This window comes from Ursus arctos, unplaced genomic scaffold, assembly GCF_023065955.2.
Source record: "Ursus arctos isolate Adak ecotype North America unplaced genomic scaffold, UrsArc2.0 scaffold_7, whole genome shotgun sequence".
Lineage (NCBI taxonomy): Eukaryota > Metazoa > Chordata > Mammalia > Carnivora > Ursidae > Ursus > Ursus arctos.
In genome coordinates, this window is record NW_026623089.1 from 69098699 (window position 1) to 69124382 (window position 25684).

Below are 25684 nucleotides of genomic sequence, written 5' to 3' on the forward strand. Positions count from 1 at the left end.
TCCTTTCCAGAACCTCTCAGCCTCCTCAGGCTGACGGATGCGCGGCAGGTGCCCCTTGCCCAAGTCACACTTTCTGGTTCAGTACTGCCATTGGGCAAGGTGCTCCTGTCTATGACATTCAGGCCATTTGCTAGGATCCTCTGGTTTCTAAATGCAGTTACTTAATGGGGTCCGTCGCTCAGAATGGCCACTCTGAGGTAAAGAATCCTAGCAATGTCCTAACTAGGAAGGCCACTGCCCCTCTCTCTTTCTGGATGTTAAGAAACCATCCGTGATGGAACAGAAGCAACAAGAAGTATTTGAAAAGTCCTAAATGAATGGGACAGAAAACAGTGATGCCAAGGACAACGTAGGCACCTCCGGTGACTTCTTCCTTCCGTCACCTCTCGCCATCCGTGCCTCCTTCCTCACACACACGGAATGGAAGCCACCTTCTGTTTTTGCCAATATTCTTATTCATTCTCTTTAGACTGTCCTTGAGTCTTCTCTCCCTTGGAAACAACTTCCGTTATAAGCAAAGTGAGAGAAGCTGGACGTTCCCTGTCCTGGAGATGACCCGGATGGAAGGGATGAACCGAGTTTACGAACATGCGGGTCTTTGAAAAGTGTTGCTGTAAAACTAGGACCTGTGGAGACCTGTTGTGTGCGGGGTGTCTAGAAGCTAACCACGTACCGAAACTGTGGGACAAAAATGTATTTCAAGCAAAAGGTGCGATGAAAGTAGCAAAGTCAGCGCGACCAGAAGGCTCTTCGTTGCCGGACAGTGAATTTGTGGCCCCCCAGACTTGAAGTCCCAGCCCCAGCGTTCTTGCTCTCTGTGGATTGGATGGCACCGGGAGTGGCAAGCCTGGAGAGCTTCATAGTAGAGGAGGACGTGATTTCCTCCCGGTCAGGGGCTCACAGCTGATGGAGAAAAAAATAACAAGCGAAAGGGCAGGACTGCAAATTCAAATCTGTTTTACAGGAGAGGAAACATGGTAATTTACTTCAGTACCTCTACTGGCGTTGACATCCGAGGTTGGGATTCGTATGTAGACGGTTCGTAAGCAGGGGTCAAGCTCACTTAGTAGGAAGTGTCTGTGTTGTACTGTATCATACTAAATAATGTAAATAAGTGACAATACGTATTATATGCGCAGGATCACAGCGAGAGGGGTACCAATAAACTGCACTCGCTCAAAAACATGTGACACGTGGGAAGAAGTGGCCTGTCGGTGACTTGCTCCAGTGACCCGAATAGGAGCCCACAAAGGTTCCCTGTCTTGGACTTCGTCCAGGAGGACTTAAATACCAGAAAAACCAGAAGGCCCGGCTCCAGCATGGCAGAGCCCCAGACTGGAGGTTAGCTAGCATCGCGCGTCGGGGCTGTTGTAGTTAGAAAGCCAACCGGGAAGCCACAGTTCCTAGGACACTATCCTTAGTACGACCCCCACCCCCATGATGCACGTACGCCTACAATGTCCCCGGATTATATGAATGGCCTTAGAAAAATGGAAGGAACACCAAATAGGTAAGGTTTATTCATACTTTGCTCCATTCTTCATGGTTTGTAATGGATTTTAATAGATTTTAAAATGCGAGCTCTGCTTTGGGATTCATCTGGGGACTCAATCGACCGAACTTGAGTAAATTATTCACCACTTCATTAAAATTCAGTAGCGCTGAAGGTCTCCATCTGAAGCAGCAAGGGCCTCTGCTGCAAGAATTGCTGTGCACTCTGCGTGGAGTGTAGTTTTCCCCGTCCGGCCCGCACCGAAAGTGTGCACAATACCAGGGGAATGTCGATCTAACACTTTACTTTCCATTAACCAAAATTATTTCTGTAACCTCAGGAGAAGAAACAGGCTTTCGGTGAGTAATCGACACACTGGTGATTTTCAGTCTCTTACTGGGAACATATTACTGGCATAAGAATGCATTACTGCTGGGGGGCGGGGCTTAGAGGCTTGTCATGATTATCTCCGTTGCTCCGAGATAACATTTAGTCAGTGGAGAGTCAGTTACCATTCCAATGGAAAGAGCTGTTGTTGTTGGACAGTAGAAATTACAGGCTGAAATGTTTTAAAACTAGACATTTGTTTACTTCTTTTTCCTACTAGAACTGAAGTCATGTAATTTATTGGAACAGATGGCACAGAAGAGGTGGGCCGCAGGAAATCGGTGTGTTCTACTTTTAGAAAAGATAATTTATAAAAATACTACCCAAAAGCATAATAAAGTCATGGACTTACAGGCTTTTGCCGAGTCCAGCTGGTTCAACTCCTCTCCAGAATTCCCGCCCCGACAGAAGGCCTCCCTGGCGTCCCTGCTTGAGCCCTGTGGTCTCTTAGGACCTTGACACCAAATTCGTGATCACTTTCCAGTGGCTTTTTCATGGTCAAGTGAAATGTCCTTTCCAGAGATCTCTGACCACGAGAACATCCCTCCTGATGCCTCAGCTCTCCCCTGGCTCTGATCGGCGCCGGTCTCCTGCGACGTGGCTACTTTACCAGGGCCTCGTGGTCAAGAGCCGAATTTCTCCTGCTTCCTTCTGTGGCGGGAACATCACTGGCCATGCCATCCCATCCTTCCTGTTCTCCGGATGCTCCGACCTGCCCACTTGCCTCGCAGCCGTGCCCAGAACCCGGCACGGCATGCCAGGAGCACTGCTGCTCAGAACGACCGTTCTTAACCATTTGAGAATCTAAGATTCCAGAATCTCGTCCCAGAAAAGGCACGTGGGGATGTACGTGGTGCCAACCATTTCGGCAGATTTCTGGGACTCCCTGGAGCTCACTCATCACCCGTGTGCCTCCTGGGCAGGCAGATAACCCCCTGACTGTTGTGCGGACAGTGTGCATGGGAACCCCCGGGGAAGCTTTCACTGACCACCCATCCCTGGGCCCTACCCCAGGAACTGCCATAAAGCCAGGAATCTGGGGATCTGACGCAGAAGGGTTTTCAGAGTTGTCTATTTTTAAGGAGGCTGTGTTGTAGAAATCAGGTTTTGAAATCACGTTTCAATCATAATCGCATATGTGAGGCTTCTTCAGGATCCAGTTTCAAAAAAAAGCATTTTCTTGGCTTTTTCCTGAACTGACTTGTTCAGGCATGTTAGGCCTTTCGGGATCATCCGAGTACTTCAAGTACTCGTGAGATTTTAAAACCGGTGCGCAGAGCCTCAGCCCCTGGCTTCCCTCTTGCTGGCGTTTGTTGGATGAAGAGTCTGTGGTTAATTTGGGAACGGCTCAAACCTAGTGGAAAGTCAGACAGACCTGTGTTCGGACCATTAGGGCCTAGTGTGTTTTTATAATGTTCATTTGGGGGAACTTAGGCATCTTGGAGCCTTTGGAAATGACAAAGGGGGGAAGTTGCAGTTTCTGAACATGCCATTTAGCCAAATAGCTGAGCAAAATATTTTTAAAAGAAATGCTCAATTCTGTGGCTTGGTGTGCCTTAATCTTCATTTTTCTCCTTTTGCGATGTCTGTATCTTCCTGGAGGCTCCTTCGCAAGCCCACAGTTCGGCCACCCCTGTTAGAACATTCCATGAGCGGTTTGTGTTGGACACAAGTGTAGACTGGTGTTTGGTGCTAACGAGGATCCCTGGGGGGAGTGAGGGCGAGGGTACATCAGCCTGGGGAAGTAGGCGTCCTCCGAGGTGTTTGCCTGGCCGGTCGCGGACAGCGAGCTGCACCTGCCCCTTCGCACAAGAGCTTCTGTTCGAGCCTGACAGTGAATTCAAAACCAGCTCGGGTGTGTGGGAAAGAGCTGGTCAGATTTCATCAAGGGCAGTGACATCCTCTGTGGGATTTTGTTGCAGGAAATATTCTGATCGAGCCTTTGAAGTATCAGACCCGAGGTCTGACTCTTTGCCTCGGTTTGGGGGGGACAGGGGCGGGCAGCAGGCAGCCGCGTGTTTCCGGATGTGTACTCTGTCCCCCTCTTCCTGCTCACCTCGGTTTCCGTCCTCCTCCGTGCAGGTTATGGCCACACCGTGCCCTTGTCGGACGGAGGCAAGGCCTTCTGCATCATCTACTCAGTCATCGGCATTCCGTTCACCCTCCTGTTCCTGACGGCGGTGGTCCAGCGTGTCACCATCCACGTCACCCGCAGGCCTGTCCTCTACTTCCACGTCCGCTGGGGCTTCTCCAAGCAGGTGGTGGCCATTGTCCACGCCGTGCTCCTCGGCTTTGTCACCGTGTCCTGCTTCTTCTTCATCCCGGCGGCCGTGTTCTCCATCCTGGAGGATGACTGGAACTTCCTCGAGTCCTTCTATTTTTGTTTCATTTCCCTGAGCACCATCGGCCTTGGGGATTACGTTCCTGGAGAAGGCTACAATCAGAAATTCAGAGAGCTCTATAAGATTGGGATCACGTGTGAGTATCGGGGCTCCCAGACCCCACCCCCTTTGGCCACGCCCCACCCTGCCTATCTATGAATAGTGTCATTCATAAAAGCCCTGATGGCTTTTTCATTGATAAGTTTTCAAGCTCTTTATGCAAAAATATTACTGCCGAGACATTTTTTCCGTGTACCTTGAAACTGCTGATCAGTTTCTCACTAACAACTAATAATGTAACCAATTTCTTAGTAAACCGTAATAGGCATTATAAATTACAGTGTAAAAATGCACCACATAGAATATACTAGATTACCAACTTTTAATTCAAATTTTTTTTGCTGTTTTTATTAACTATTTTAAGTTCCAGAAAATTAGGGCTAGGATGTAGCCTGTTACTATCAGTCATGTTCTTTAATTTACCAGGAAAATCTTAAAAAAGAGTTGCTTATCTCATTTGTCCATCTGGTTCTTTTTTCCAAGAAGTTAGAATATATGTGAACAATTTTCGGAATTTTGTACGTGGAAAGTAGGCATTCAAAATCAGATGGCCAGTGGTTTATGGTTTTTAAACAGTTTTTTTTAATTGGATGTGGATATGAAGAACTTAGAAATCTCTTTTCAAGAAACTCTTAGTTTTTGCATCATAACACATACACAGTTTTCATTTCTGCTGTCTCAAGAGTTTTTCAAGAATCGGCTCGTGTCACGTTTCCTAGGAGATCATAGTGGATACTCAGGCAGTCAGGTGCTGTGTCCTGGCTCCTGTCTTGTAGTCTTAACCTGACAACATGCTTAATTGAATTATGTATATTTGGACATTTCCATTAAACCAGGAGCTCACGCAGGGCAGAGACCTCAGTCATAAACGCCAGTGCTTTGAACGGCGCCCAGCTACCGTACCCAGCTACCATACAGATTCCAGAAATGTTTACCAAATAGTTGCAAGCATGAGCTCCTATTTCCTCCAGTTCCCATAATTCTTTGTAATGTCCACAGAATATTTCAGCACCGGCTCTCCGGTAATCTAACCAGGCCTCTGTTGTTGACTGTTTTGATGGCTCCCCATTTGGGGGCGTCATAAACAACACTGTCGTAACTATTTGCTTATGTTTGTACTTTTCCTACTTGGATATCTTTCCAAGAAGTGGGATTGCTGGCCCAAAGTGAATACGCCTTTCTTGCGACGCACGGAACATATTGACCCTTTGCTTTCCAAACGGCATTTCCGGGCTTACGCTCTCACCACGATGACCTGAGCGCAGCGGTTTCAGCCCTCACAGGGTCATGTGGGCCAGCAGCGTGAGGGGTGTTTTGTTGCCGATTTAGTAGCTCCGATAAACATTATCTCAACTTTTTTTTTCATGTATTAGGTAAACTATTACCTCCTTATTTTAATTTAGTGTTTTTAGGACTTCAAGGAGCTGAATGTTTCTGCAGGTGTGTTTGCTAGCTCTGCTTTTCTCTTGTGTTCACTGTCTTCTCATAAATTCTGCCCAACTGTTGAACTCCCTCAGTTTTTCATATAATGCTAAGTCCTTAGATCATCTTAACACTCGTTACCGTGTGAACCAGCTGTTTTTAGTGGTCTACATAGCGTACGTGCTGAACGGAGCAAATGAATATTCCAAAAGTGTGTTAGATTATGATTGGGATAAAATCCCACAGCTTTTGCCTGAAACCGCACGGATATTTTTGTCAGCATTCAAGGGCTTGATTAAACACTGGCTAAAGGAAAAGGAAGGGAATTCCCAACTAGTCCAACAATGTCATTGCTATTTCCTTTTTTAAGATTTATTTATTTATCCTAGCACACACGCCCACGCACAAGCCAGGATGGGAGAGGGGGAGAGAATCCCAAGCAGACCTCCACTGAGCATGGAGCTGATGTGGGGCTCGATCTCAGGACCCTGAGATCATGACCTGAGCCGAAATCAAGAGTCAGACGCTTAACCGCCTGAGCCACCCAAGCACCCCTGTTATTGCTATTTCTAATGTATGCCATGTTGTCATCAAAACTTAATAGCCAAATTGTAAAGATGCTAGAACTTTGTCCCTCTGCATTCGTGAGATAATCGGCCTCCTTATTCCTATTATGCTGCTCATTCTAGCTGGTTCACTTATTTTCTGAGAATCCTCCACAAGCATTTTACCACTTGGCCATGAAATTGGGATTTTTCTTATTTTTAGTTTTCAGTTTTACTTCCCTGTTCCTTTCCATGGTGAATTTTTTATTTCCTGGAAACTGATTTTAAATGTGTTGCAACTGACTTAAAATCACTGCTGTCCCATCACTGAATTCAAGGAATAGCATGTGACCTGAATCCACGGGTTATCTTTTATTTCGGAGTAAGAAGCTGGTAGAGTTAATCAGTGAATGGTCCACGTTTCCCCCAAAATGACTGTCCCATCATGGATGGCTTAGTTGCAGCTGGATTCTGGTCAAGTGCAAATCACCGTACAAAGACTGGTTCACGTCAGCAGCCGCTCCTAGAGGAATTTTCATCTAGCTTAAACTATAATTTCTACTGCCATACTTCTTACTTTCTGGTGGAAAAACTGATAAATGTATTGAGTCTTTAAGGTGTCAAGCTCTGCTCTGAGCACTTGTGACAAAACTCTTGGAATATGTCACTGGCTTTTTTTTTTTTTTAAAGATTGTATTTACTTATTCGAGATAGAGAGAGGGCATGAGAGAGAGAGCCCGAGCTGGGGGGAGGGGGGGCGGTGTTGGGCAGAGGGAGAGGGAGAAGCAGACTCCCCTCTGAGCAGGGAGCCCGATGTGGGACTCGATCCCAGGACCCTGGGATCATGACCTGAGCCGAAGGCAGGCACCTCACTGACTGAGACACCCCAGTGCCTTGACATGTCACTGGCTGTCTGAGAGCCCCTGATTATGCAGTGGAGGAGGTGAAGAGCCCTCTCCCTGCAGGTCGCCCTTGGGGGGTCAGGTGAGTGCGGGATGGCGTTTCTCTTTATGACGCCATGTCAGCGCCAACTGTTTCTTGTTTTCTCAAAAATTACCCTGTGAATCTGAATAATCCCAAGTTTGTAGAAAGTTAAGTCATTCTTCATTTTTCTCTGGGTCTCTGGTTCTCTGGAGCCATGGACCTCAGAACATTCCCAGAAATTTCGAAAAGTGGCAGGAGAATTGGTTCATCACTCCCTCTGTCGCCACTGGAGTCATCTGTGACTCGATCCCACTGAGACGCTGTCTTTCTTCTCATTCAGGTTACCTCCTACTGGGCCTCATTGCCATGTTGGTAGTTCTGGAAACCTTCTGTGAGCTCCACGAGCTGAAAAAATTCAGAAAAATGTTCTACGTGAAGAAGGACAAGGACGAGGATCGAGTCCACATCATAGAGCACGACCAGCTGTCCTTCTCGTCCATCGCCGACCAGGCCGCCGGCCCGAAGGAGGATCGGAGGCAGGACGAGCCTTTTGTGGGCCCGCAGTCCTCGGCCCACCCCGATGGCTCTGCGGGCAACTAAGGGCTTTGCCGCCTTGTCCCCGGAGCACCAGGGTCGGGGCAGGGAGAAAGAGCCTTTGTCTTGTTTATTTGTATGAGAATGCAGATGATCTTTTAACAAATACCTACTGTTTGAAATATTTAGCAAAAAAAAAAAAAAAAAAAAAAAACCCACAAAAAACAAAATAATGGAACAAGGGAAGCTTTTACTCTGGACGACTGGTATCTGAGGAAATGGGATATGTACCTATAATTCACATGTGACAAAATTACCTAGACTTTACGGATAGGTAAGGAATACTTGAAGAAGGGCGCTGCTGTGGGTAGAAGCAGATTTTATACTTTTGATTGGGGACTTTGAGATTTGCATTTAAATCATTTTAGCTGATGGCTAACTAGCAACATTTATATTTAAGAGCCAAAAAAAAAAAAAAGAGAAGCATAGAGGTGTGTTTTATAAATAAGCTTATGTGTACCTGTTTGCACGTGCCCATCCCAAATCATTATTTTTGTAGACTCTAACTTAAACCTACTATTTATAATGAATAGGCAACCAGTAACTGTGTACATACAAGTATATATATATGTTTATATCTTGTACATATGGTTTAGGTCACCAGATCCCAGCATCCTTCATAACCCAAGATTGTAGATATTTTTCCTTTTGATTTCTCTTTGTACTAAAGAATCGAGAGTTGCTACAATAAAATAAGGGAAATAATACACTTAAGAGTGAGTTACGATGGTATTCTGCAAAAGTAAATGTTTCTACCCTTTGTAAGAGTATGATATCAAGTGTCTCAACTGTTGGTAAGCGTTTCTCTGGAGGGGAACAGCTAATGAAGAATACAGTTTGGAAAGGAAGTTATTTTGTTTTGAAAGTGCATTGTGATGTAGTCACCTGGTCTACAAAGCCCGGGACGGGAACCTAGAAACCCCGAATGAACAGATTCTGTCAAATTAATCAGAGAGTTTTTAAAGTTACAAGCTGAAATCAATAAAAGTCATAGCGGGTTGCAATCCTCTGCTTTACTATGTCAAGAAAAGCCTTCCTGTGCGTTGACACTATGTCCGTATTTACTCCTTTATAGAAACCAGGAAGGCAGCATTTCAATGCTGTACACAGGGCACGATTAGTTTTCGAAGAGAAAATGGAGAAGGCCCTGCATGATCACTGAGCCTTGGGGAGCTCGCTCGGAACATCTCCGAGACGTGCGGCTCCGCACACACCGTTGCCAGCCGTGTCCTGCTGGCTGCTGGCCTTCCATAAGCAAGGCCCTTCTTTCTTGTAGGACATCCCGTCTGGCCTCAGAGCAACAAAACCCTAAGAAGGAAGTACCTCGGCTCCGGACATCCATGCCACTCCAGAGCTCCTGTGATGCCATCAGGAGACCCCCCCCCCCCCCACCGCCCTTTCCCATGTTGGGTTCCAGAAGTGTTCTGTTCTCTGGATCTGGGGACATTACCCTGTAAGCACATTTCTCTGCGCGTCCCACGCTGTGTCTCCACGGCGGAGACTGCTCTTAGGCGGGGGTCAGTGATCGGTTCAGGAATGGAATAGAGACTCTTTAGCAGATAGGGGCGTGCATCAAGGACACAATTGGGTCTGGAAAGTTCGCAGTGACCACAACACTTGGTATGGTACAGGGGTGTTGCAGGATAAACGCCACAGAAACGGTGGGTTTTACACGGGGAGAGCGTCTTCATGTTCCGTGCAAGAAAAGAGAACGGGTGTGCTACCAGGGCGTGACTGATCTGAGAGGGGAGTGCAAAACACGGAGAGGGGCGAAGAGCAGAAAGGGAAAATTCTGAATCAGGATGTCATCAAGTCGTGCAAGTGTCAAGTTAATTTTCAAAGCGTAATTTTATGAATCGGTAGAGAATGCACTCACCCTTAATGGTGGTTCGAATTGTTTTTGTTGTTTTGACTGGGAAGGGGGAGGTGCAAAAATGGGAGCAAGTTTTGCCTCCCGCGCCCTGTGGAAAGCAAAATGTAAGGCAGAGTATCTCCCCTGTGCTGGCTTTTTGTCCTCAGCCGATGGGCAGATGCCACTCTGTGGTCCTGAAGGAGGAGCCAACTGTCAGTCAGAGAACAGAAGCAGGACCTGCGGGGGCAGGATGAGCCATGGGCAGCAGGGAGGTGACCTTGGAACCTTCTAGTTGGAGGTGAGCGAGGGTGAAGTTGGAGGTGGGAGTGAATACTAGCAAAGAGGATTTGGAGTGATGAGTCAGAGTGTTCTGGGCAAGAGTGTTCTAGATTGAGTTCTAAAGAATCCAACGAAATGCCTTCAAGATAGAGAAGCAGCAGAAACCCTCGTCTTTCAAGGAGAGGACCCCTGGGGTAACTTTGAAGTCACATGTGTCCAGCAGGTACGTTGATTTGGACCAGAGGATACATTTAGTGTGAGCAGAGAACAGTGTAGGTGGAGGAAGAGTTCTTGACCTCCCAGCCGTCCAAGGCCCCGTAGAGCAAGGGCTAGAAGCAGTCTCCAAACGAAGCTAGAACAGGAAAGAACAGACGAAGTTGGGCCCAGATGACTCCATTTATGAGACTAGTCTCTGCAGGGATCACGCCCCCAAGAGATTTAAGAAGTGATTTGTTCAAAAGTTGAAGAGGAAGATGAGTGGGCGGGAAAAGAGGATGTTTTCTGAACAGATAAATATGGAGTAACTTAAGAAAAAAATGGGAATGGTCGGATTAGTCAGAGAGGGAGGGGGTGTTGCTTTTCTTACCTAAAAACCAGTCCTGCCCACACTCTACAAACCAGCCTTCTGTGCCTTTCGGAAGGTGAATGGGGAAATCTGTACACATTTGGAGACGTCAAAATAACTGAAATAAATATTCAGTGCAAAGCTTTTCTTCAAGTTAACCCTTTCCAGTTACCAGTAGTACATCTTCTCAAAAGCAGCAGATACTTGCTTGAATGAAGAGCTCGTTTCGAGTTGGCACAAGCATGCACTGGCAGGTGGCCAGAAGATTCTCTGTCTTTTACTCGGAATGCAGGGAGCATAGCTCTGTGGCATATGATACATGCATTTTGTGACTCGTCAAAGCCTCCGTGCCCAGGAGAGCTGCCATAAATACCGATATCCTCCATTCAGGAAGGCCGACCTTCTGGGATGGAGTTTCAGAAATGTGTACAGACTCAACCAGATCATTCCTTGGCAAATTTAGAAACAAAACCGCCTCACAGTGCTGAGCCTGAGATCATTCAGAACTTACCGTGTATTTGGCTCTGCCCAGTACGGTTTTCAGTCTGTCTCTTTAATACATTTAAAGTTTTCCCCATTGTGGTGTATTATTTTCCGAGAGTTCTACCTGATGAAAATTTGGAACAGCCAAGCCTTTTGTGTGGAAGCAAAACAGGAGATTGTTTGCTGAAGACGATTTTCCAAACTTCTCACTTATCTCACTTGCTGTCAGGCAAACTCGGCTTTCGAAAACACAGTAGAGAGCCCAGAAGTAAGTACAAAGTTTTTTAAGTATTTTTGCAGCCCGGCAGTGAAATGCATTTAATAAGAAGTAAGCCCCTGGCTTGCTTCCCTCAGAACCCAACCACACTTAGCTTTGCACCTGGTTTCCAACCCACAGAAAATAAAGGGGAGCACCGCTACACAATAGTTCTCGAATTTTGAGTTACTGCACTTCTCATAACGTGCGGGTGGCAAAAATATTAAAAGTCTGGTGCAAATTGGCAGTACCCACTCTGCCGTCTTTCAGGCGGACTTAAGTCGGCACCGTCTCTCCGTTCCCCTAAAAGCGTCCACGGTTCCTGCACCGTCCACCTCGGCCTCCAGTGCCACTCAGAGTCTGGGGACAGCTGGCTGCCTGACCGCCCTTTTGTATACTTAAGAAAATGGTCACACACTCCAGAAACATGACAACTCTCCCTTATGGCAAGTTTTTCCATTCTGAGCGAAACGGCAGGGCACGCTCAGCCTGCATGATTGTAGAAGTATGAATACTTAACTGGGAAAATGGATTTTCCCAATTATATGGGAAATGGATTTCCCAAAATATTTCCCAAAATAATCGTGCCTATAACTCAGCGATTCATTTCCATTTCTAAGCAATGGCTGGAAAACCAGAGCCCCTTGGCAGTGAGATATTTAACCTACCAATGAGTCTGCAGGTGCTCAGAGACATCAGCATAAATTCCCTGACACTCTTGCATTACTCTGTTCTTGCTCTGGGTGAACAGTATTGCTTTCAATTGCTGCATTAATGTGGGAGGAGTGCCCTTCTTTATGGGCTCGCCTGAATAACGAAAGCCTTCCTCTGTGCCCTGGTTACCAGCTTGGTACACCGCGTGGGGATTGCAGTTTGGGACAATGGGACCTTGACATTGGGACTAAGCTTGTTGCCACCCATTGGGCAGTGACCAAGCCAGATTTTAAAAGTCACTGCATAATTTATGGCATGTGAACTAGTGGTTAGAATTCTGTAATGAAGTAAAATAATAGTCTTTTTTTTTTTATATATATAATGGTCTTACCATTTTCCCTGGGCTGCTCCCTCTGAATTTGGGGAGCTGAGAAAGAGATCAGGCTCCCCAGGCACCCCTATCTTGGGGCAGAGAGCAGCAGAGCCCGGGGCCAGGCCAGGGTTGACTCCACATGTCCCTGTTGGCGACGCATTCCTAGGAAGGGGCATTGGCTGGAAAAGGACAAGCCCCATACATCAGTCTGCAGGAACCTGGCTGTGCCACCGAGAACATATTTCAGATCATTGTGGAGGGACTTTAAGAAAAAAACCAAATAGGGGCACCTGGGTGGCTCAGTCAGTTAAGCATGTGCCTTCGGCTCAGGTCCTGGAGCCCTGGGATCAAGCCCAGGACTTGGGATCAGGGATCCCAGGGAGTCCTGGGATCAGGCCCAGCGTGGGGTCCCCTGCTCACTTGGGGGTCTGCTTCTCCCTCTCCCTCTCCCCCCGCTCTGTTCCTCTCCTCTCCCCCTGAGTGCTCTTTCTCTCTCTCTCTCAAATAAATAAATAAATAAAATCTTTAAGAAAGAAATAAAGAAAGAAGAGAAAAGAAAAAAAAGAAAAGAAAAGAAAAAAATCAAATAACCTGCATTTGAAATGGTTTCTTTCTGGCAGATCTGTAAATCTCAAGTTTATGGCCATATCGAAGGCAGAAAGGAAAGAGGCATTCTATACATGTTAGGTAGAGTAACAGGTCAAGTGCTTGTAAATAGCTTTTTAGCCAGGTCGTAAAATGGTAAAATCATGTGTGTTTATTTCTGTGTCTATAACATGTGAGAATCCATGTCAGTAAATCCCACTTGGAGCGTCAGACTTGCTGGAAAGAGGTCCACGTGAGGGTCATCTCCCGACAGTTTCACCTCTGGGCTAAGGAGAAAGAACGATGCTATCCTGGGGGAGAAAGAATGGAGAGTTTGCTGCAGAAGTTACACACTGTTGTTACAGCAAAGAAAAAAAATCCAATGTAAGCTACCAAAATCATCTGAAAACCTAGACTTGTTTCGTTTTTTTTTAAATTTATTATAAGCAGTGACTGAAAATTAGTACAATGACAAAACTATAAATAAGTATTACAGTGACTGAACCATCGCCCTTATAGGCAAATAGATGGGATATGAGTGTGTGAAAAATTCAAGATGATTTGACATCATTTGCACACTTGAGTTTTGGACTTGCCCTCCCAGTTTTTTGCACGTGGCTCAACATCCCCAAGCCCCCCCCCCCCCGCCCCGCCAGATCACCCTTGGGGACCCCAGTCCGTGTGAAGAGACTGAAGAAGGAGCTCTCCCTTAGTCTGGTTCTAAAAGGAGCTGGTTCTTGCGGAAACAGGTGAACCTAAGGGCTGTCTGCAGGGGTTACAGCTCAAGGGTTACAAGAGGGCATTTCCAGGGGTGGGAGGAGATGAATGCGATGCAAGGAGCCAGCGCCTGGCACTTAGCAGCAAACCCTCTCATGACTGTTAGCTGCTACCATGAAAACCAATTGTAGGGGCACCTGGGTGGCTCAGTCGGTTAAGCATCTGCCTCTCGGTTTCGGCTCAGGTCATGATCTCAGGGTCGGGAGATCGAGCCCCGCATGGGGATACATGTTCAGTGGAGAGTTTACATGAAGGCCCTCCCTCCCTCTCCCTCTGCCCCTCCCCCGCTTACATGCACATACACACACTCTCTCTCTAAAATAAATAAATCTTCACACAAAAACACTTTTAGGCATTTTTCTAAAAGACAAGGTGATACCAAGAGCTGTAGAAGTGACATATGGTGCAGGTTCTCAAGGAATTCACCCGTTTTGTACGTGGTGAATAAACGCATACCAATCAGCAATGCAGGGCCGTGAAACTCCAATGCTATGTGGTGTCTTGCAGATGGAAAATGATCATGAACTCAAAGGAGGAAGAGGTCCCTTGGAGTTGGGGTGGATGGTGTCAAAAATCCAGAAATAGGGAAAATTGAAACCAGGTAAGTAAAATCGTATTTAGTAGGAGTTTATTGTGCATATAACAACAGGTCGCAAACTGGGAGCTTTCAAACCCAAAACTGATATGAAGCTCAGAGGCGTGACATTACAGAATGGCTTAGAAAGTGAAAAGGAGGGAGTTGTTTAACCTTGACAGTAATTGGTTATTACAATGGAGGTCTCCGAATGGCAGGGGATTGGTTAAAAGCGCTTATCTCATACCAATTTAGCCAATAAACAAATGAATAATAAGCCTAAAAGTACAGGATGAGAAGGGAAGATGAGTTTGGTTGGCGATAATGTTGGGTTTGGCGTAATGCAGAACTTCACACAGATTCAATGAGATGATGTGTGCAAAAACCCCAGTATGGTGCCTGGCATTTGGAAAGAAGGTATCAAGACACAGAAAGCGGTCAAAGTGTTGACCACTAGAAAATTCCAAATGGGTTAAAGAAAAGGACATTGGATTTAGCTACAAGGTGGACGTGTTGGTTTTATGAAAGCAGAAGAGGGATAAAGAGACGAGGAGAGGCTCTCAGCACAGATACCCAGAGTGATGGGGTGGTGGCCTTAACGCCTATTACACGGTGAGTCTGATAAACATTTTAGTTTTTTAAAGATTTTATTTATTTATTTGAGACAAAGACAGAATGAGCGGGGGTGGGGGGCAGAGGCATAGGGAGCGGGACAAGCAAATTCCCCACTGAGCAGGGAGCCCAAGGTCGGGGCTCAATCCTAGGACCCCAAGATCATGGCCTGAGCCGAAGGCAGACATTTAACTGACTGAGCCACCCGGGCGCCCCAAACAGTTTCAACAGCATACATGACTAATCGGAAACAAGACAGAGGCCTACCTATTCCTTCTGAAATATTTAGCCGTAATCTAAATGTCTTTTTGTGTCCTGCATAGAATTCAAGTTTTACACATACACGACATCTAATGCCAATCATTTTATTCTTACGTGGCTAGAGTCTTAATTTTAGGAAGCTCAATGGTGAAATGATGGCTAATTACAGAACCAATTGTATCTACAGCTGTTTTATAGTAATACATTATACTACACATTTTATTTTTTTTCTATCCCATGTAACTGGCGAAGGTTATTTGTCAAATGTATCCAATTCCAAAATCACTTCTCTGTCCAAGAAGCCCCCACAGGCTCAGTGTTAGTCCTGTGACCGCCGGGGGAAACCCAGATTTAGAGGTTGCCCTCCCAGGTCCTGTGAGGAGCACTGACTCTTCAGTGAGGGCGTGAGACCTGATCCCAGTGAAGATCGTTTTCAAATCCGCTACCAGCAGCCAGACGGTTTCCCACAGAACTCCGAAACAACATTTTCTTGTGCCTGTTTAAATGTGGCAGTTCATGACCTCCTATGTCCAGGGAGTAACAGACAAGCTATCAACTAGGAATTTTTCTTTTTTTAAACGGGCTCTTTCCCCGCAATGATAATCAATGCTCCCGACAGTTACACTGGGACTATGCAGAAGATTTTCGTACCTCCCGAATCATCGGAAAGATGAAATCGTCTCCACCAGAGTAGTTTTGCATGAACCTTACCGCACACTGATGCTTTGATAACGGCTGGTCGTAGTTACTCCATTAAATTCACACACCATCTCCCAACTGTATCTTCATAAAATAATAGCACAAATATGCACTGTGACGAGCATTCCTGAAAGTTGGTCAGGAGTGCGTATGAACGGCAATGTTTCTGATTTTCTTTCTTTCGATGAATATATGTAGGTGAACATCCCTGAAAGGAAGACGGTGTATTTTCTTTCTTTCTTTCTTTCTTTCTTTCTTTCTTTCTTTCTTTCTTTCTTTCTTTCTTTTTTTTACTTTTTAAAAAAATTGTATGTTTGTCAGAGAGAGAGAGCACGCATGCACAAGCAAGGGGGAGGGGCAGAGGGAGAGGGAGAAGCAGGCTCCCTGATGAGCCAGGAGCCCGACGCAGGGCTCGATCCCAGGACCCTGGAATCATGACCGGAGCCAAAGGCAGACGCTTAACCGACTCAGCCACCCAGGCGCCCCAGAAGACAGTGTATTTTCATCTGTAGGTATGCCAAGATGTTAGGAGATTATTCTTGCTCCTCAAAATTCTAGGTCTATGTGTTGTGTGATGCCGGACTAGCTGCTCATCTCTTTAACATTTGAATTTATCCTCCTTAGGATGGAACAAGTACCAGTCGTCTCCACATCAGGAACATCATCAATCAAAATTAATTAAATTCCCATGAGATGCGTTCATAAGGAGTGGGAATTGATAGAAAAATAAGTTATCTCTTTGGTGAAGTGCAAAGATAAAGGGAGTTATTGAAGGGCTGTGACATTTAGGTCAGAGGCCAGCACTGAAGTGAGGAGAGGATATTCTTATTTTCATTGTTCCGGTCTTAGCGTGAAAATGCAGTGCACCAATGGAGCTAAATATCCTAGTTGCTGAGAAACCCAAGACCTCTGCATTTCAGATTTTATCCTACAAGGCTGCATTGGAAAGGATTACAGAGATCAGGTAGCCTAACTGGGGACCGAACTGTAGAGAGCCCAATGCTGTTCTTTGCAATTTTTTCTGAGAAAATGCCCAAGCTTTTTTTGTCCTTTCACTTCTCTGAGTGGACCAGACTCAACAGGGTACCACGGACCACGCCATCCTCCCGTGGTGTTGGCCCGGATCCATCTTTCCCCGATCCAGGCCAGCCTGGGATTCCCACTGAGCCTACAGTTTTGGAAGGACAGTCTTTCCTTCGCGAAGCCGCACCTAACATGAGACAACATAACACAACATCCCCGAGTTTTCAAGCGACTGGAGAGAGAGTGGAAGGAGAATGAGAGAGGTTCTAGTGACAACGGGATGGGCTAGACCAGAGCATCCTGAGATTAGTAATCTGGACGGACTGCTGGGTTACAGGCACGGCCAGTGCTGTACAAAGGTAAGTCAGAAACCAGAGGTTCGACGTTGAAAAGGAATTGTAGGACTTAAGTCTTATGAGCAGAAAACCTGAAGCAAAGTCAAGGTCTGTCTCTCTCAGGGTAGTGACAGAATTCCATCTAATCCCTGCCAAACAGGCTGAGGACAAGGTGAGCCAGAAGTTATGGTGAACTCTGTTCAAGGTCAGTAATGTACTTCGGAATATTAGGGGTAGGGTGACAAGTTGCCGCAGTTTTCCTGGGACTGATGGTTTTCCTGAGATGTAGGGCTTTCATTGCCAAAACCAGGACAGTCCTGGGCAAACCTGGCAGGGGTCACACAGACTGGATTCATTTGTTCTTTGACAAGCATTTACTGAGACCTCCGACTGTGCCGAGTACTACACTGACCACTCACACAACCAAAAGACACTGTCCTCAAGAAGCTTGCACTACGGGGGCCCAGAGACCGCCCAAGACACTGCCTCCCCTACAACCTGCCTGCAGTGTCACCAGCTAATGGCTCACTGCTGAGTCCCTCAATTGTTATCCTCTGCTGAAAAACGCTGCCTTGTCCAAGGTGACATCTCCTCCCAGGAGTCTATCCAATGACAGTCAATGCCAGGTTCAAAGGTCCAGCCCTCTGGCCCCATTTCGGAAAAATTCCAAGGGCCAGCCTCGCTACAGCATGCCCCCTGCAAGCACTCGCCAACATACAGCTCACAAATGGACTTCAAGGTGTCCAAGCCAGTCTCCCAGGGGGGCCAACCTGGGACCAATGACTAAAGTAGCCACCGTGCAGGGTGATCCGGAACAAAGGTGAGGAGTGTTCTGGGAGCCTGTGAGAGAGATTCCACCTAGTCACAGGTCGAAATGACCAGGAGTTCACTTAGGTGAGCAAGGAGGGGAGGACGGTCCAGCCATGGAAGGCCCATGAAGATGATCACGGGGAATGAGTGTGGCCCCAGCAGAGAAACTAAAGAGGGGGGGTTGTCTGCTAGGAGCTAAGGCCAGAGGGACAGACCCGCGGGGAAGTGAAGGAGCCATGTCTGTGGCCAAGGAGCGGCGAGAGGTCACTGAAGGGTTCTAGGCTGGCGAGGAACAGGATCTTGTCCAACATCGGATCCGCTTAGATGAGAACGGGGAGCAGGCTGGGAGCAGGCAAGCGCGGCAGATGCGGGAGGCTATTCTCTAGCTAGTGTTGTGAGGACAATTAATGACATCAGGAAACTGAGTCAAGTTTTCTGATTGACACCAAAGGTCTTCCTCCATATAGAATGGGACTGGCCCCTGGCTGATGAAAAGCGTGTGCAAGCCAAGAATTGTTTGTTTGTTGCCCAGATCACAACTGAAAGTGGAGTTAGATCATGTTACATAGTAGCAGGCAGTGTCCGTTGTATGCAAACATGAACACGACTTCAGATCTAAGTCTCTGTACGGTGGTAAGCGCTCCACATACAGTGTTATAGTTAATGCCCACGGTATCTCCATGAGACAGATCAGTGTCTGTCTTAGTGGTGGAGGGAAAGATGTTCCAAAAAACACAAGATAATTTTATCCGTAGAAGTAGATGTTTGGGTGGTCTTGGTTGAGCTGACACATTTAGAGTAAGTGATGTTTTGCCTAGAGACTCCTTTCCTTTAGTGTTGATGATGACGCGGCCATCTCCAGGCTGAAGAAATGGGAATTCACCTTCCATCTTTAGATCTGATTATTAGATCGTACAACTCAACTACTTCCTGGAAACTGAATGAAAGAACTGTCACCTTCTTCTCTTCAAGGGAGGCATTATTCAATTTTTGGAGCAACTCTCTGACCTCTGTACCACTCATACTTCTCTTTACAGGAAGTTTCTTTCCAAGAGAAGGCAATGAAAGGATCATTGAATACCCCTAGAGAATGTTAATTTACCTACGGAAATGTAAGCCTTGGGGCGCCTGGGTGGCACAGCCAGTTACGTGACTGACTCTTGGTTTTGGCTCAGGTCGGGATCTCAGGATCCTGGGATCAAGCCCGAGATGGTCTCCACGCCCATCGCGGCGTCTGCTTGGGTTTCTCTCTTCCTGTCCCTCTGCCCCTCCCCCTCTAAAATAATAAATAAATACATCTTTAAAAATAAATACATGTAAGCCTTCCTTCAGTAAAGCAGAATACAGGTATCTTTTTTTGGGGTGTAACTTGAAGCTCAAACTATGTTATCAGGTCTAAAGATTCGTGGCCGCAATGGAGCAGAGCGCGTTGGCCTCCCAACCGCAGCAGCTTCTGTGGGATTCCAATTACCTGCCATGCGAGACGAGTGTTCGCCCTCATCGCCACCCTCTGCCCCTCCCCCCAGGATGCTGAGACACGCTTCTGTGAGGCATTCAAAGCATTGTCACCATTCTTCATAGAAGAGAACTCCTGAAGGAGTGTGGCAGAAAGGAAGGCTGAAGTTCCTGTCAGCTCTTCAAACCACGTCATTTCCCTTCTAGGCCAAGACTGGAATGGCTGTGTCATTCGATGAGGTGAGCTGGAACCTCTCCTCATTATCCTGGGAACCTGAAGGCCCCGGAAGCTGTGAACTCACTTTGTCGACGCACGGAGGAGACTCCAAACATGGCCTGGTCACTCTGCAGCCCAGAGATGCGGAGTCGGGGCTGTCACACCCGCTTTCCCTAACTCAGTGTCTGACTCATTGTTATTATCAAAATCTAGAGAGGCCTTTTAGGAACAATGTGTAGACAATATCTGGGCAAGAGATATGCTTGTATCGTAGATATAAGTAAGTCGAAAGGGTACATGTAGGGGGGATGCTAAGCGCATTTGGAGTCCTTTGAAATGCTGGGGTGACCCCTCATGACTTTTGCCCACAGCCCCTCCATGCTGGCCTCTGCTTAAAAAGAGCTTTGACCATAAATTTGATTTCTTTCCTTTTCTTTCTTTCTTTTTTTTTTTTTAAGATTTATTTATGTGTTTGAAAGAGAGAGAGAGAGTGAGTGCAGGGGTGAGGGGCAGAGGGAGAGTGAGAGAGAGTTGTTACTCCACGCTGAGCATAGAGCCTGACCCAGGGCTTGATCTCACAACCTGGAAATCACGACCTGTGCCAAAACCAAGAGTTGGATGCTTATCCGACTGCGCCACCAGGCGCCCCCCCAAATTTGATTTCTTAAACATCGATGAAATTCACTTAGCAGCTTGCTTCCTCAAAATGTTTGACATGACTTTCTTTTCTCAAGTTTAGACTGTTTCACAACCTACTGAGAAGGTCTGACACTTTCACAATCCACAAGGGTGATATAATTTAAAAGGAGGCAGAATCTTGAGACAATGTGAGTTCCTCATAGGCTTTGCCAGAGGTTCTGTGGGGGTCTGAAGCTTTAACTATTTAAGTTTCATTTTCCTCATCCCCAGCTTTGCCTTCCCTTCTTGTCCTTTTTTTTTTTTTTTAAGATTTTATTTATTTATTCGACAGAGATAGAGACAGCCAGCGAGAGAGGGAACACAAGCAGGGGGAGTGGGAGAGGAAGAAGCAGGCTCACAGCGGAGGAGCCTGACGTGGGACTCGATCCCACAACGCCGGGATCACGCCCTGAGCCGAAGGCAGACGCTCAACCGCTGTGCCACCCAGGCGCCCCTGTCCTTTTTTTTTTTAATTGAAATATACTTGTAACATCGTGTAAGTTTCACAGCGCGCTGATTGGTTGCACTTATATATGACGATATAATTGCCTTCGTAGAGTCAGCTAGCACGTCTATCACATCACAGAATCAGCCTGTCTTCTTTTGTGATGGGAATAATTAAGATCTAGTCTCTCAGCAAGTAAAAGCAAATTAGAATTCTGTATCTAGGAAGATATGAGGCGCCTGGGTAGTTCAGTTGGTTAAGTGTCTGCCTTCCGCTCAGGTCATAGTCCCAGGGTCCTGGGATAGAGCCCCGTGTCAGGCTTCCTGCTCAGTGGAGAGTCTTTTTGCCCTTCTCCCTTTGTCCCTCCCCACCCGACTTGTGCTCACTTTCTCTCTCTCAAATAAATAAATAAAATCTCAAAAAAAAAAAAAAAAGAATTCTGTATCCAGGAAGATAAAATAGAAGTATTTTTCCCTATTTTTTTCACTAATTACAACCCTGCACATTATACATGTGATAAACACAAGAAGACTCTGAACAGTAGAGCCAGGAAAACACAGCAAGCAAAAATCACAGGGAGAAAAAAAAAACTGCAGTCCCACCTCATCCATGCCAGCAAAGGCAGATTGGGAAGCCTAGACTTCAATCCTCACCAGGCTATAGTGAGGCGCCCCAATGCAGTCACCCCGGTAATTCGAAAGGAGGGGCTAGGGACGGCATACCGGGAAGTAATGAGCTTTCTCTCTGACCCACTGCCCTCCCCTCCAACAGCCTCAGTAGAGCCTGACTTCCACCTGACAGATGCCCCTCCTTCTACTGCTGGGATGGTGTCAGAGGAGGCTTAGTAGGTCAGGACTTTAATCACCACCCACGGTACCAGCCCACCCACACAATGGTGTCAGTGGAGTCCACATGGAGAGCTAGAATTCCCACCCCCATGTAGAAGTAACATTGAGCCCCCTTCCTCTCAGGTGTCAGTGAAGCCAAATGGCAAACCTGGACTTGCACCTCCTCCTGTTAGTAATGGGGCTGTGCTCCTCACCTTCCCCTGCCTAAGCTATATCAGAGAAAGCCAATTAAAACAGAAGGTTTAAATAAGAGAGAGTCATATTATATAATATAAAAATGTTCACGTTTTAAATGAAAAATACTCATACCAAGAACTCGGAAGGTCTCAAACTGAATGAAAAAAAGATTCAGCAGATGCCAATGACAACATGATACAGATGTTAGAATTCTCTGACAAAGATGTTACAGCAGCCATCATAAAACACAATTATGAACACACTTGAAACACATGAAAAACTAAAGTCTCAGACAAGAGGAGAACTTCCTCTACTTGATAAAAAGCATATATAAGAAACAAAACAAAACAACCCCCCCCAAACCCCAAAACCCCTACAGCTAACAGTATACTTAATGATGAAAAACCAAATACTTCCCTCCTAAAATTGGGAACAATGCCAGGAGGTTTGCCACCACCATTTTTATTCATCATAATTCTGGATACTAATGGTGTCCAGTGCAACAAGACAAGAAAAGGAAATAAAATGCATAAGTATCTCAAACAAAGAAATATAACTATCTCTATTTGAAGGTGATATGATGGTCTATATAGAAAATCCTAAGGAATCTACAAATACTTTCTAGAACTCACAAGCAAAAGAAGGAATTTGAACCCTTACCCTTACCTTAACACCGTATACTAAAAGTAATTCAGAATGGATCAAAAACCTACATGCAAGAGCTGAAACTGTAGAACTCTTAGAAGAAAACATAGAGGAAAAGCTTCATGACATTGGACTTGGCAATTATTTCTTGGATATGACACCAAAAACACAGGCAACAAAAGAATAAATAGATAAATCAGACTTCTTCAAATTAAAGACTTCAGTGCATCAAAAGACACTATCAAGAGAGTGAAAAGGCAACACAAAGAATGGAGAAAATATTTGCATATGATGTATCCGATAAAGGATTAATATCTGGCATATACAAAGACCTACAACTCAACCACAAAAATCAAACAACCCAATTTAAAAAAATGGGTAAAGGACTTGACTAGACATTCCTCCAAGAAGATATGGAAATGAACAACAAGCACATGCAAAGATGATAACTGAGCATTAGGAAGATGCAGGCAAAACCACAGTGAGATACCACCTCACACCTATCAGGATGCAAGTATTTAAAAAGAAAAACCCTCACAGGAAACAACAGAGTGGGTGAGGATGTGGAGAAATTGCAGCCTTTGTAAATTGTAAAATGGCACAGCTGGTGTAAAATACAGTATGGGAGTTCCTCAAAAAAAATGCATGGAATTACCATATGACCCAGTGATTCCACTTTTGGGTTTATACCAAAAGAATTGAAAGCAGGGTCTCAAGAGACACTTGTACACCCATGTTCATAGCAGCATTGTTCACAATAGCCAAACATGGAAACAATCCAAACGGCTATTGATGGATGAATGGATAAACAAAATGAGGTATACACATACAATAAAATATTGTTGCGCCTTGAAAGGAAGGAAATTCTTCATTCTGGTAAGATGGCAATTTTAGCTTTAGTTGCATCTATACAGTATCTATTCTACTTTAAGGAAATTGAACTTAAAGGGCTCCTGGGTGGCTCAGTCAGTTGAGGGTCTGACTCTTGATTTTGGCTCAGGTCATGATCTCAGGATCGTGAGATGGAGCCCTGCATCAGGCTCTGCGCTCAGTCCAGAGTAAGCTTGAGATTCTCTCTCTCCCTCTCCCTCTGCCCCTCCCCCTGCTCATGTGTGCTCTCTCTCTCTCTAAAATAATAAAGAGGGGGGTGCCTGGGTGGCACAGCAGTTAGGTGTCTGCCTTCGGCTCAGGGCATGATCCCGGTGTTATGGGATCGAGCCCCACATCAGGCTCCTCCGCTGGAAGCCTGCTTCTTCCTCTCCCACTCCCCCTGCTTGTGTTCCCCCTCTCGCTGGCTGTCTCTATCTCTGTCGAATAAATAAATAAAATCTTTAAAAAAATAAAATAAAATAATAAATAAATAAATATCTTTTAAAAAAAGAAAAGAAAATTGAATTTAAAAAGTTAACCAATGGGTTGTTTGCCTTCAAAATAAAGGGCAATGAGGACAGAAATAAAATGTCCATGTGTTCTGGTATTATAGAGGACTCGTCTTTGTATAATAAAATAATATAGACAGCTCGACTGGTTAAAGAAGGAAGCAGGAGAGAAATTGTCATGCATGCTACAACATGGAGCTTGCTTCATTAGCACATATGCACGGGCTACAACACGGATGAAACTGGAAGACGTGCTGAGTGAAATACTTCAGACACGAAAGGACAAATACCGTTTATGATTCCACTTATAGGATGTACCTAGAATGATCGACTTTATAGAGATATATAGTGGTTGCCCCACATCTAGGGGGGAGGTGGAGAATGGGGAGTTATTATTTAACTGCTATCGAGTTTCAGTTTGGCGTGATGAAAAAGTTCCGGAGATGGATAGTGGTGATGGTGAATGCGCTTAATGCCCCTGAACTATACATACAAATATGGTTAAAATGGTAAATTTTATGTTATGCATATTTTATCACTATAAAAAAAGCCTTCTAGAACTAATGAGTTCAGCAAAGGCACAGGATACAAGATAAACATCGATTGTATTTCTATATACCGGCCATGAACACATAAACAACAAAATTTAAAATAGAATTCCATTTATAATCCACTCAAAATAAAAATGAAATATTTAGATGTAAATCTAACAAAAGTACGTACAGAACTTGTATTTTGAGAACTACAAAGGCTAATGAAAGCTATTCAAGATGATAGAACCAGATGGAGAGACAGATCATGTCCATGGATTAGAAGAGCAACATAGTAAAGATACCAACTTTCCTCAAACTGGTACCTAAGTTTAATCCAAATTTTTATCATACCCCAGAATAACATTTTGTAGATATAGACAAAATTATTCTAAAATGTATAGGGAGGGGCGCCAGGGTGGCTCTGTCAGTTAAGCGTCGACTCTTGGTTCTAGGTCAGGTCATGATCTCAGAGTGGTTTGGATGGAATCCTTCATCAGACTCCAAGCTCCATGCTGAGCGCGGAGTCTGCTTGTCCCTCCCCCCTCTGCCCCTCCCCCTGCTTGCTCACACATACTCTCTCTTTCTAAAATAAATAAATATAATCTTAAAAAAATAAAATAAAATTTATATGGAAATGAAAGGAACTTAAAGAGCTAAACCAATTTTGACAAATAATGAAAAGGGAAGAATTAATCTACCTGATTCTTTAAGACTTATTACACAGCCAGTCAAATTGAGTGGTACTGATAGAAGGATGGACGTATCAATCAATGAAACAGAGTCAAGAACTCAGGGATAACTCAACACTAATATGACAAACAAACTTTTGACAAAGGTATAGAAACAATTTAGTCGAGGAAATACAACTTTTTCAACAAATACAAATGGGGCAATTGACATCCAGAGGCCAAAAAAACTTGTCTTGAGGTAAGTTTCATAACTGCACGGTTATACAAAGTTTAACTCAAAATGGCCCATGGACTTAAGGATAAAACACAAAACACTTAGAAAATAAGAAGAAAATACTCAGAGAATCTAGAATTAGGCAAAAACTTTTTAAACTTGACATCGGAAGCATGATCCAGAAGAGGAAATACTGAAACATTGGATTTCATCAAAATTAAAATTTTGCCCTTTAAAAGACTGTGCTAAGAGGAGTCCCTTTCTTCTTATAAACGTATTTTAATTTTTTAAAAAGTTTATATTTATTTATTTGGGAGACAGAGCAAGAGAGAGAAAGCATGAGTGGGGGGAGGAGCAGAGGGAGAGGGAGAAGCAGACTCCTCACCAAGCAGGGATCCTGATGAGGCATTCGATACTAGGACCCCGAGATCCTGATCTGACCCGAAGGCAGGCACTTAACG

The 25684-nt window shown here is 45.2% G+C and overlaps 1 protein-coding gene across 1 annotated transcript in view; it reads left to right on the forward strand.

Annotated features, from left to right (window-relative positions):
* The window catches only part of KCNK1 (potassium two pore domain channel subfamily K member 1), a 43084-nt gene extending 34215 nt beyond the window's left edge, over positions 1 to 8869 (forward strand). Inside the window, exons 2-3 of the mRNA XM_026504158.4 lie at positions 3962 to 4357; positions 7552 to 8869. Coding sequence (XP_026359943.1) covers positions 3962 to 4357; positions 7552 to 7811 — 656 coding nt within the window. The 3' untranslated portion in view covers positions 7812 to 8869. The remainder of the gene's footprint in view (positions 1 to 3961; positions 4358 to 7551) is intronic.
* The last annotated feature ends 16815 nt before the right edge of the window (positions 8870 to 25684 follow it).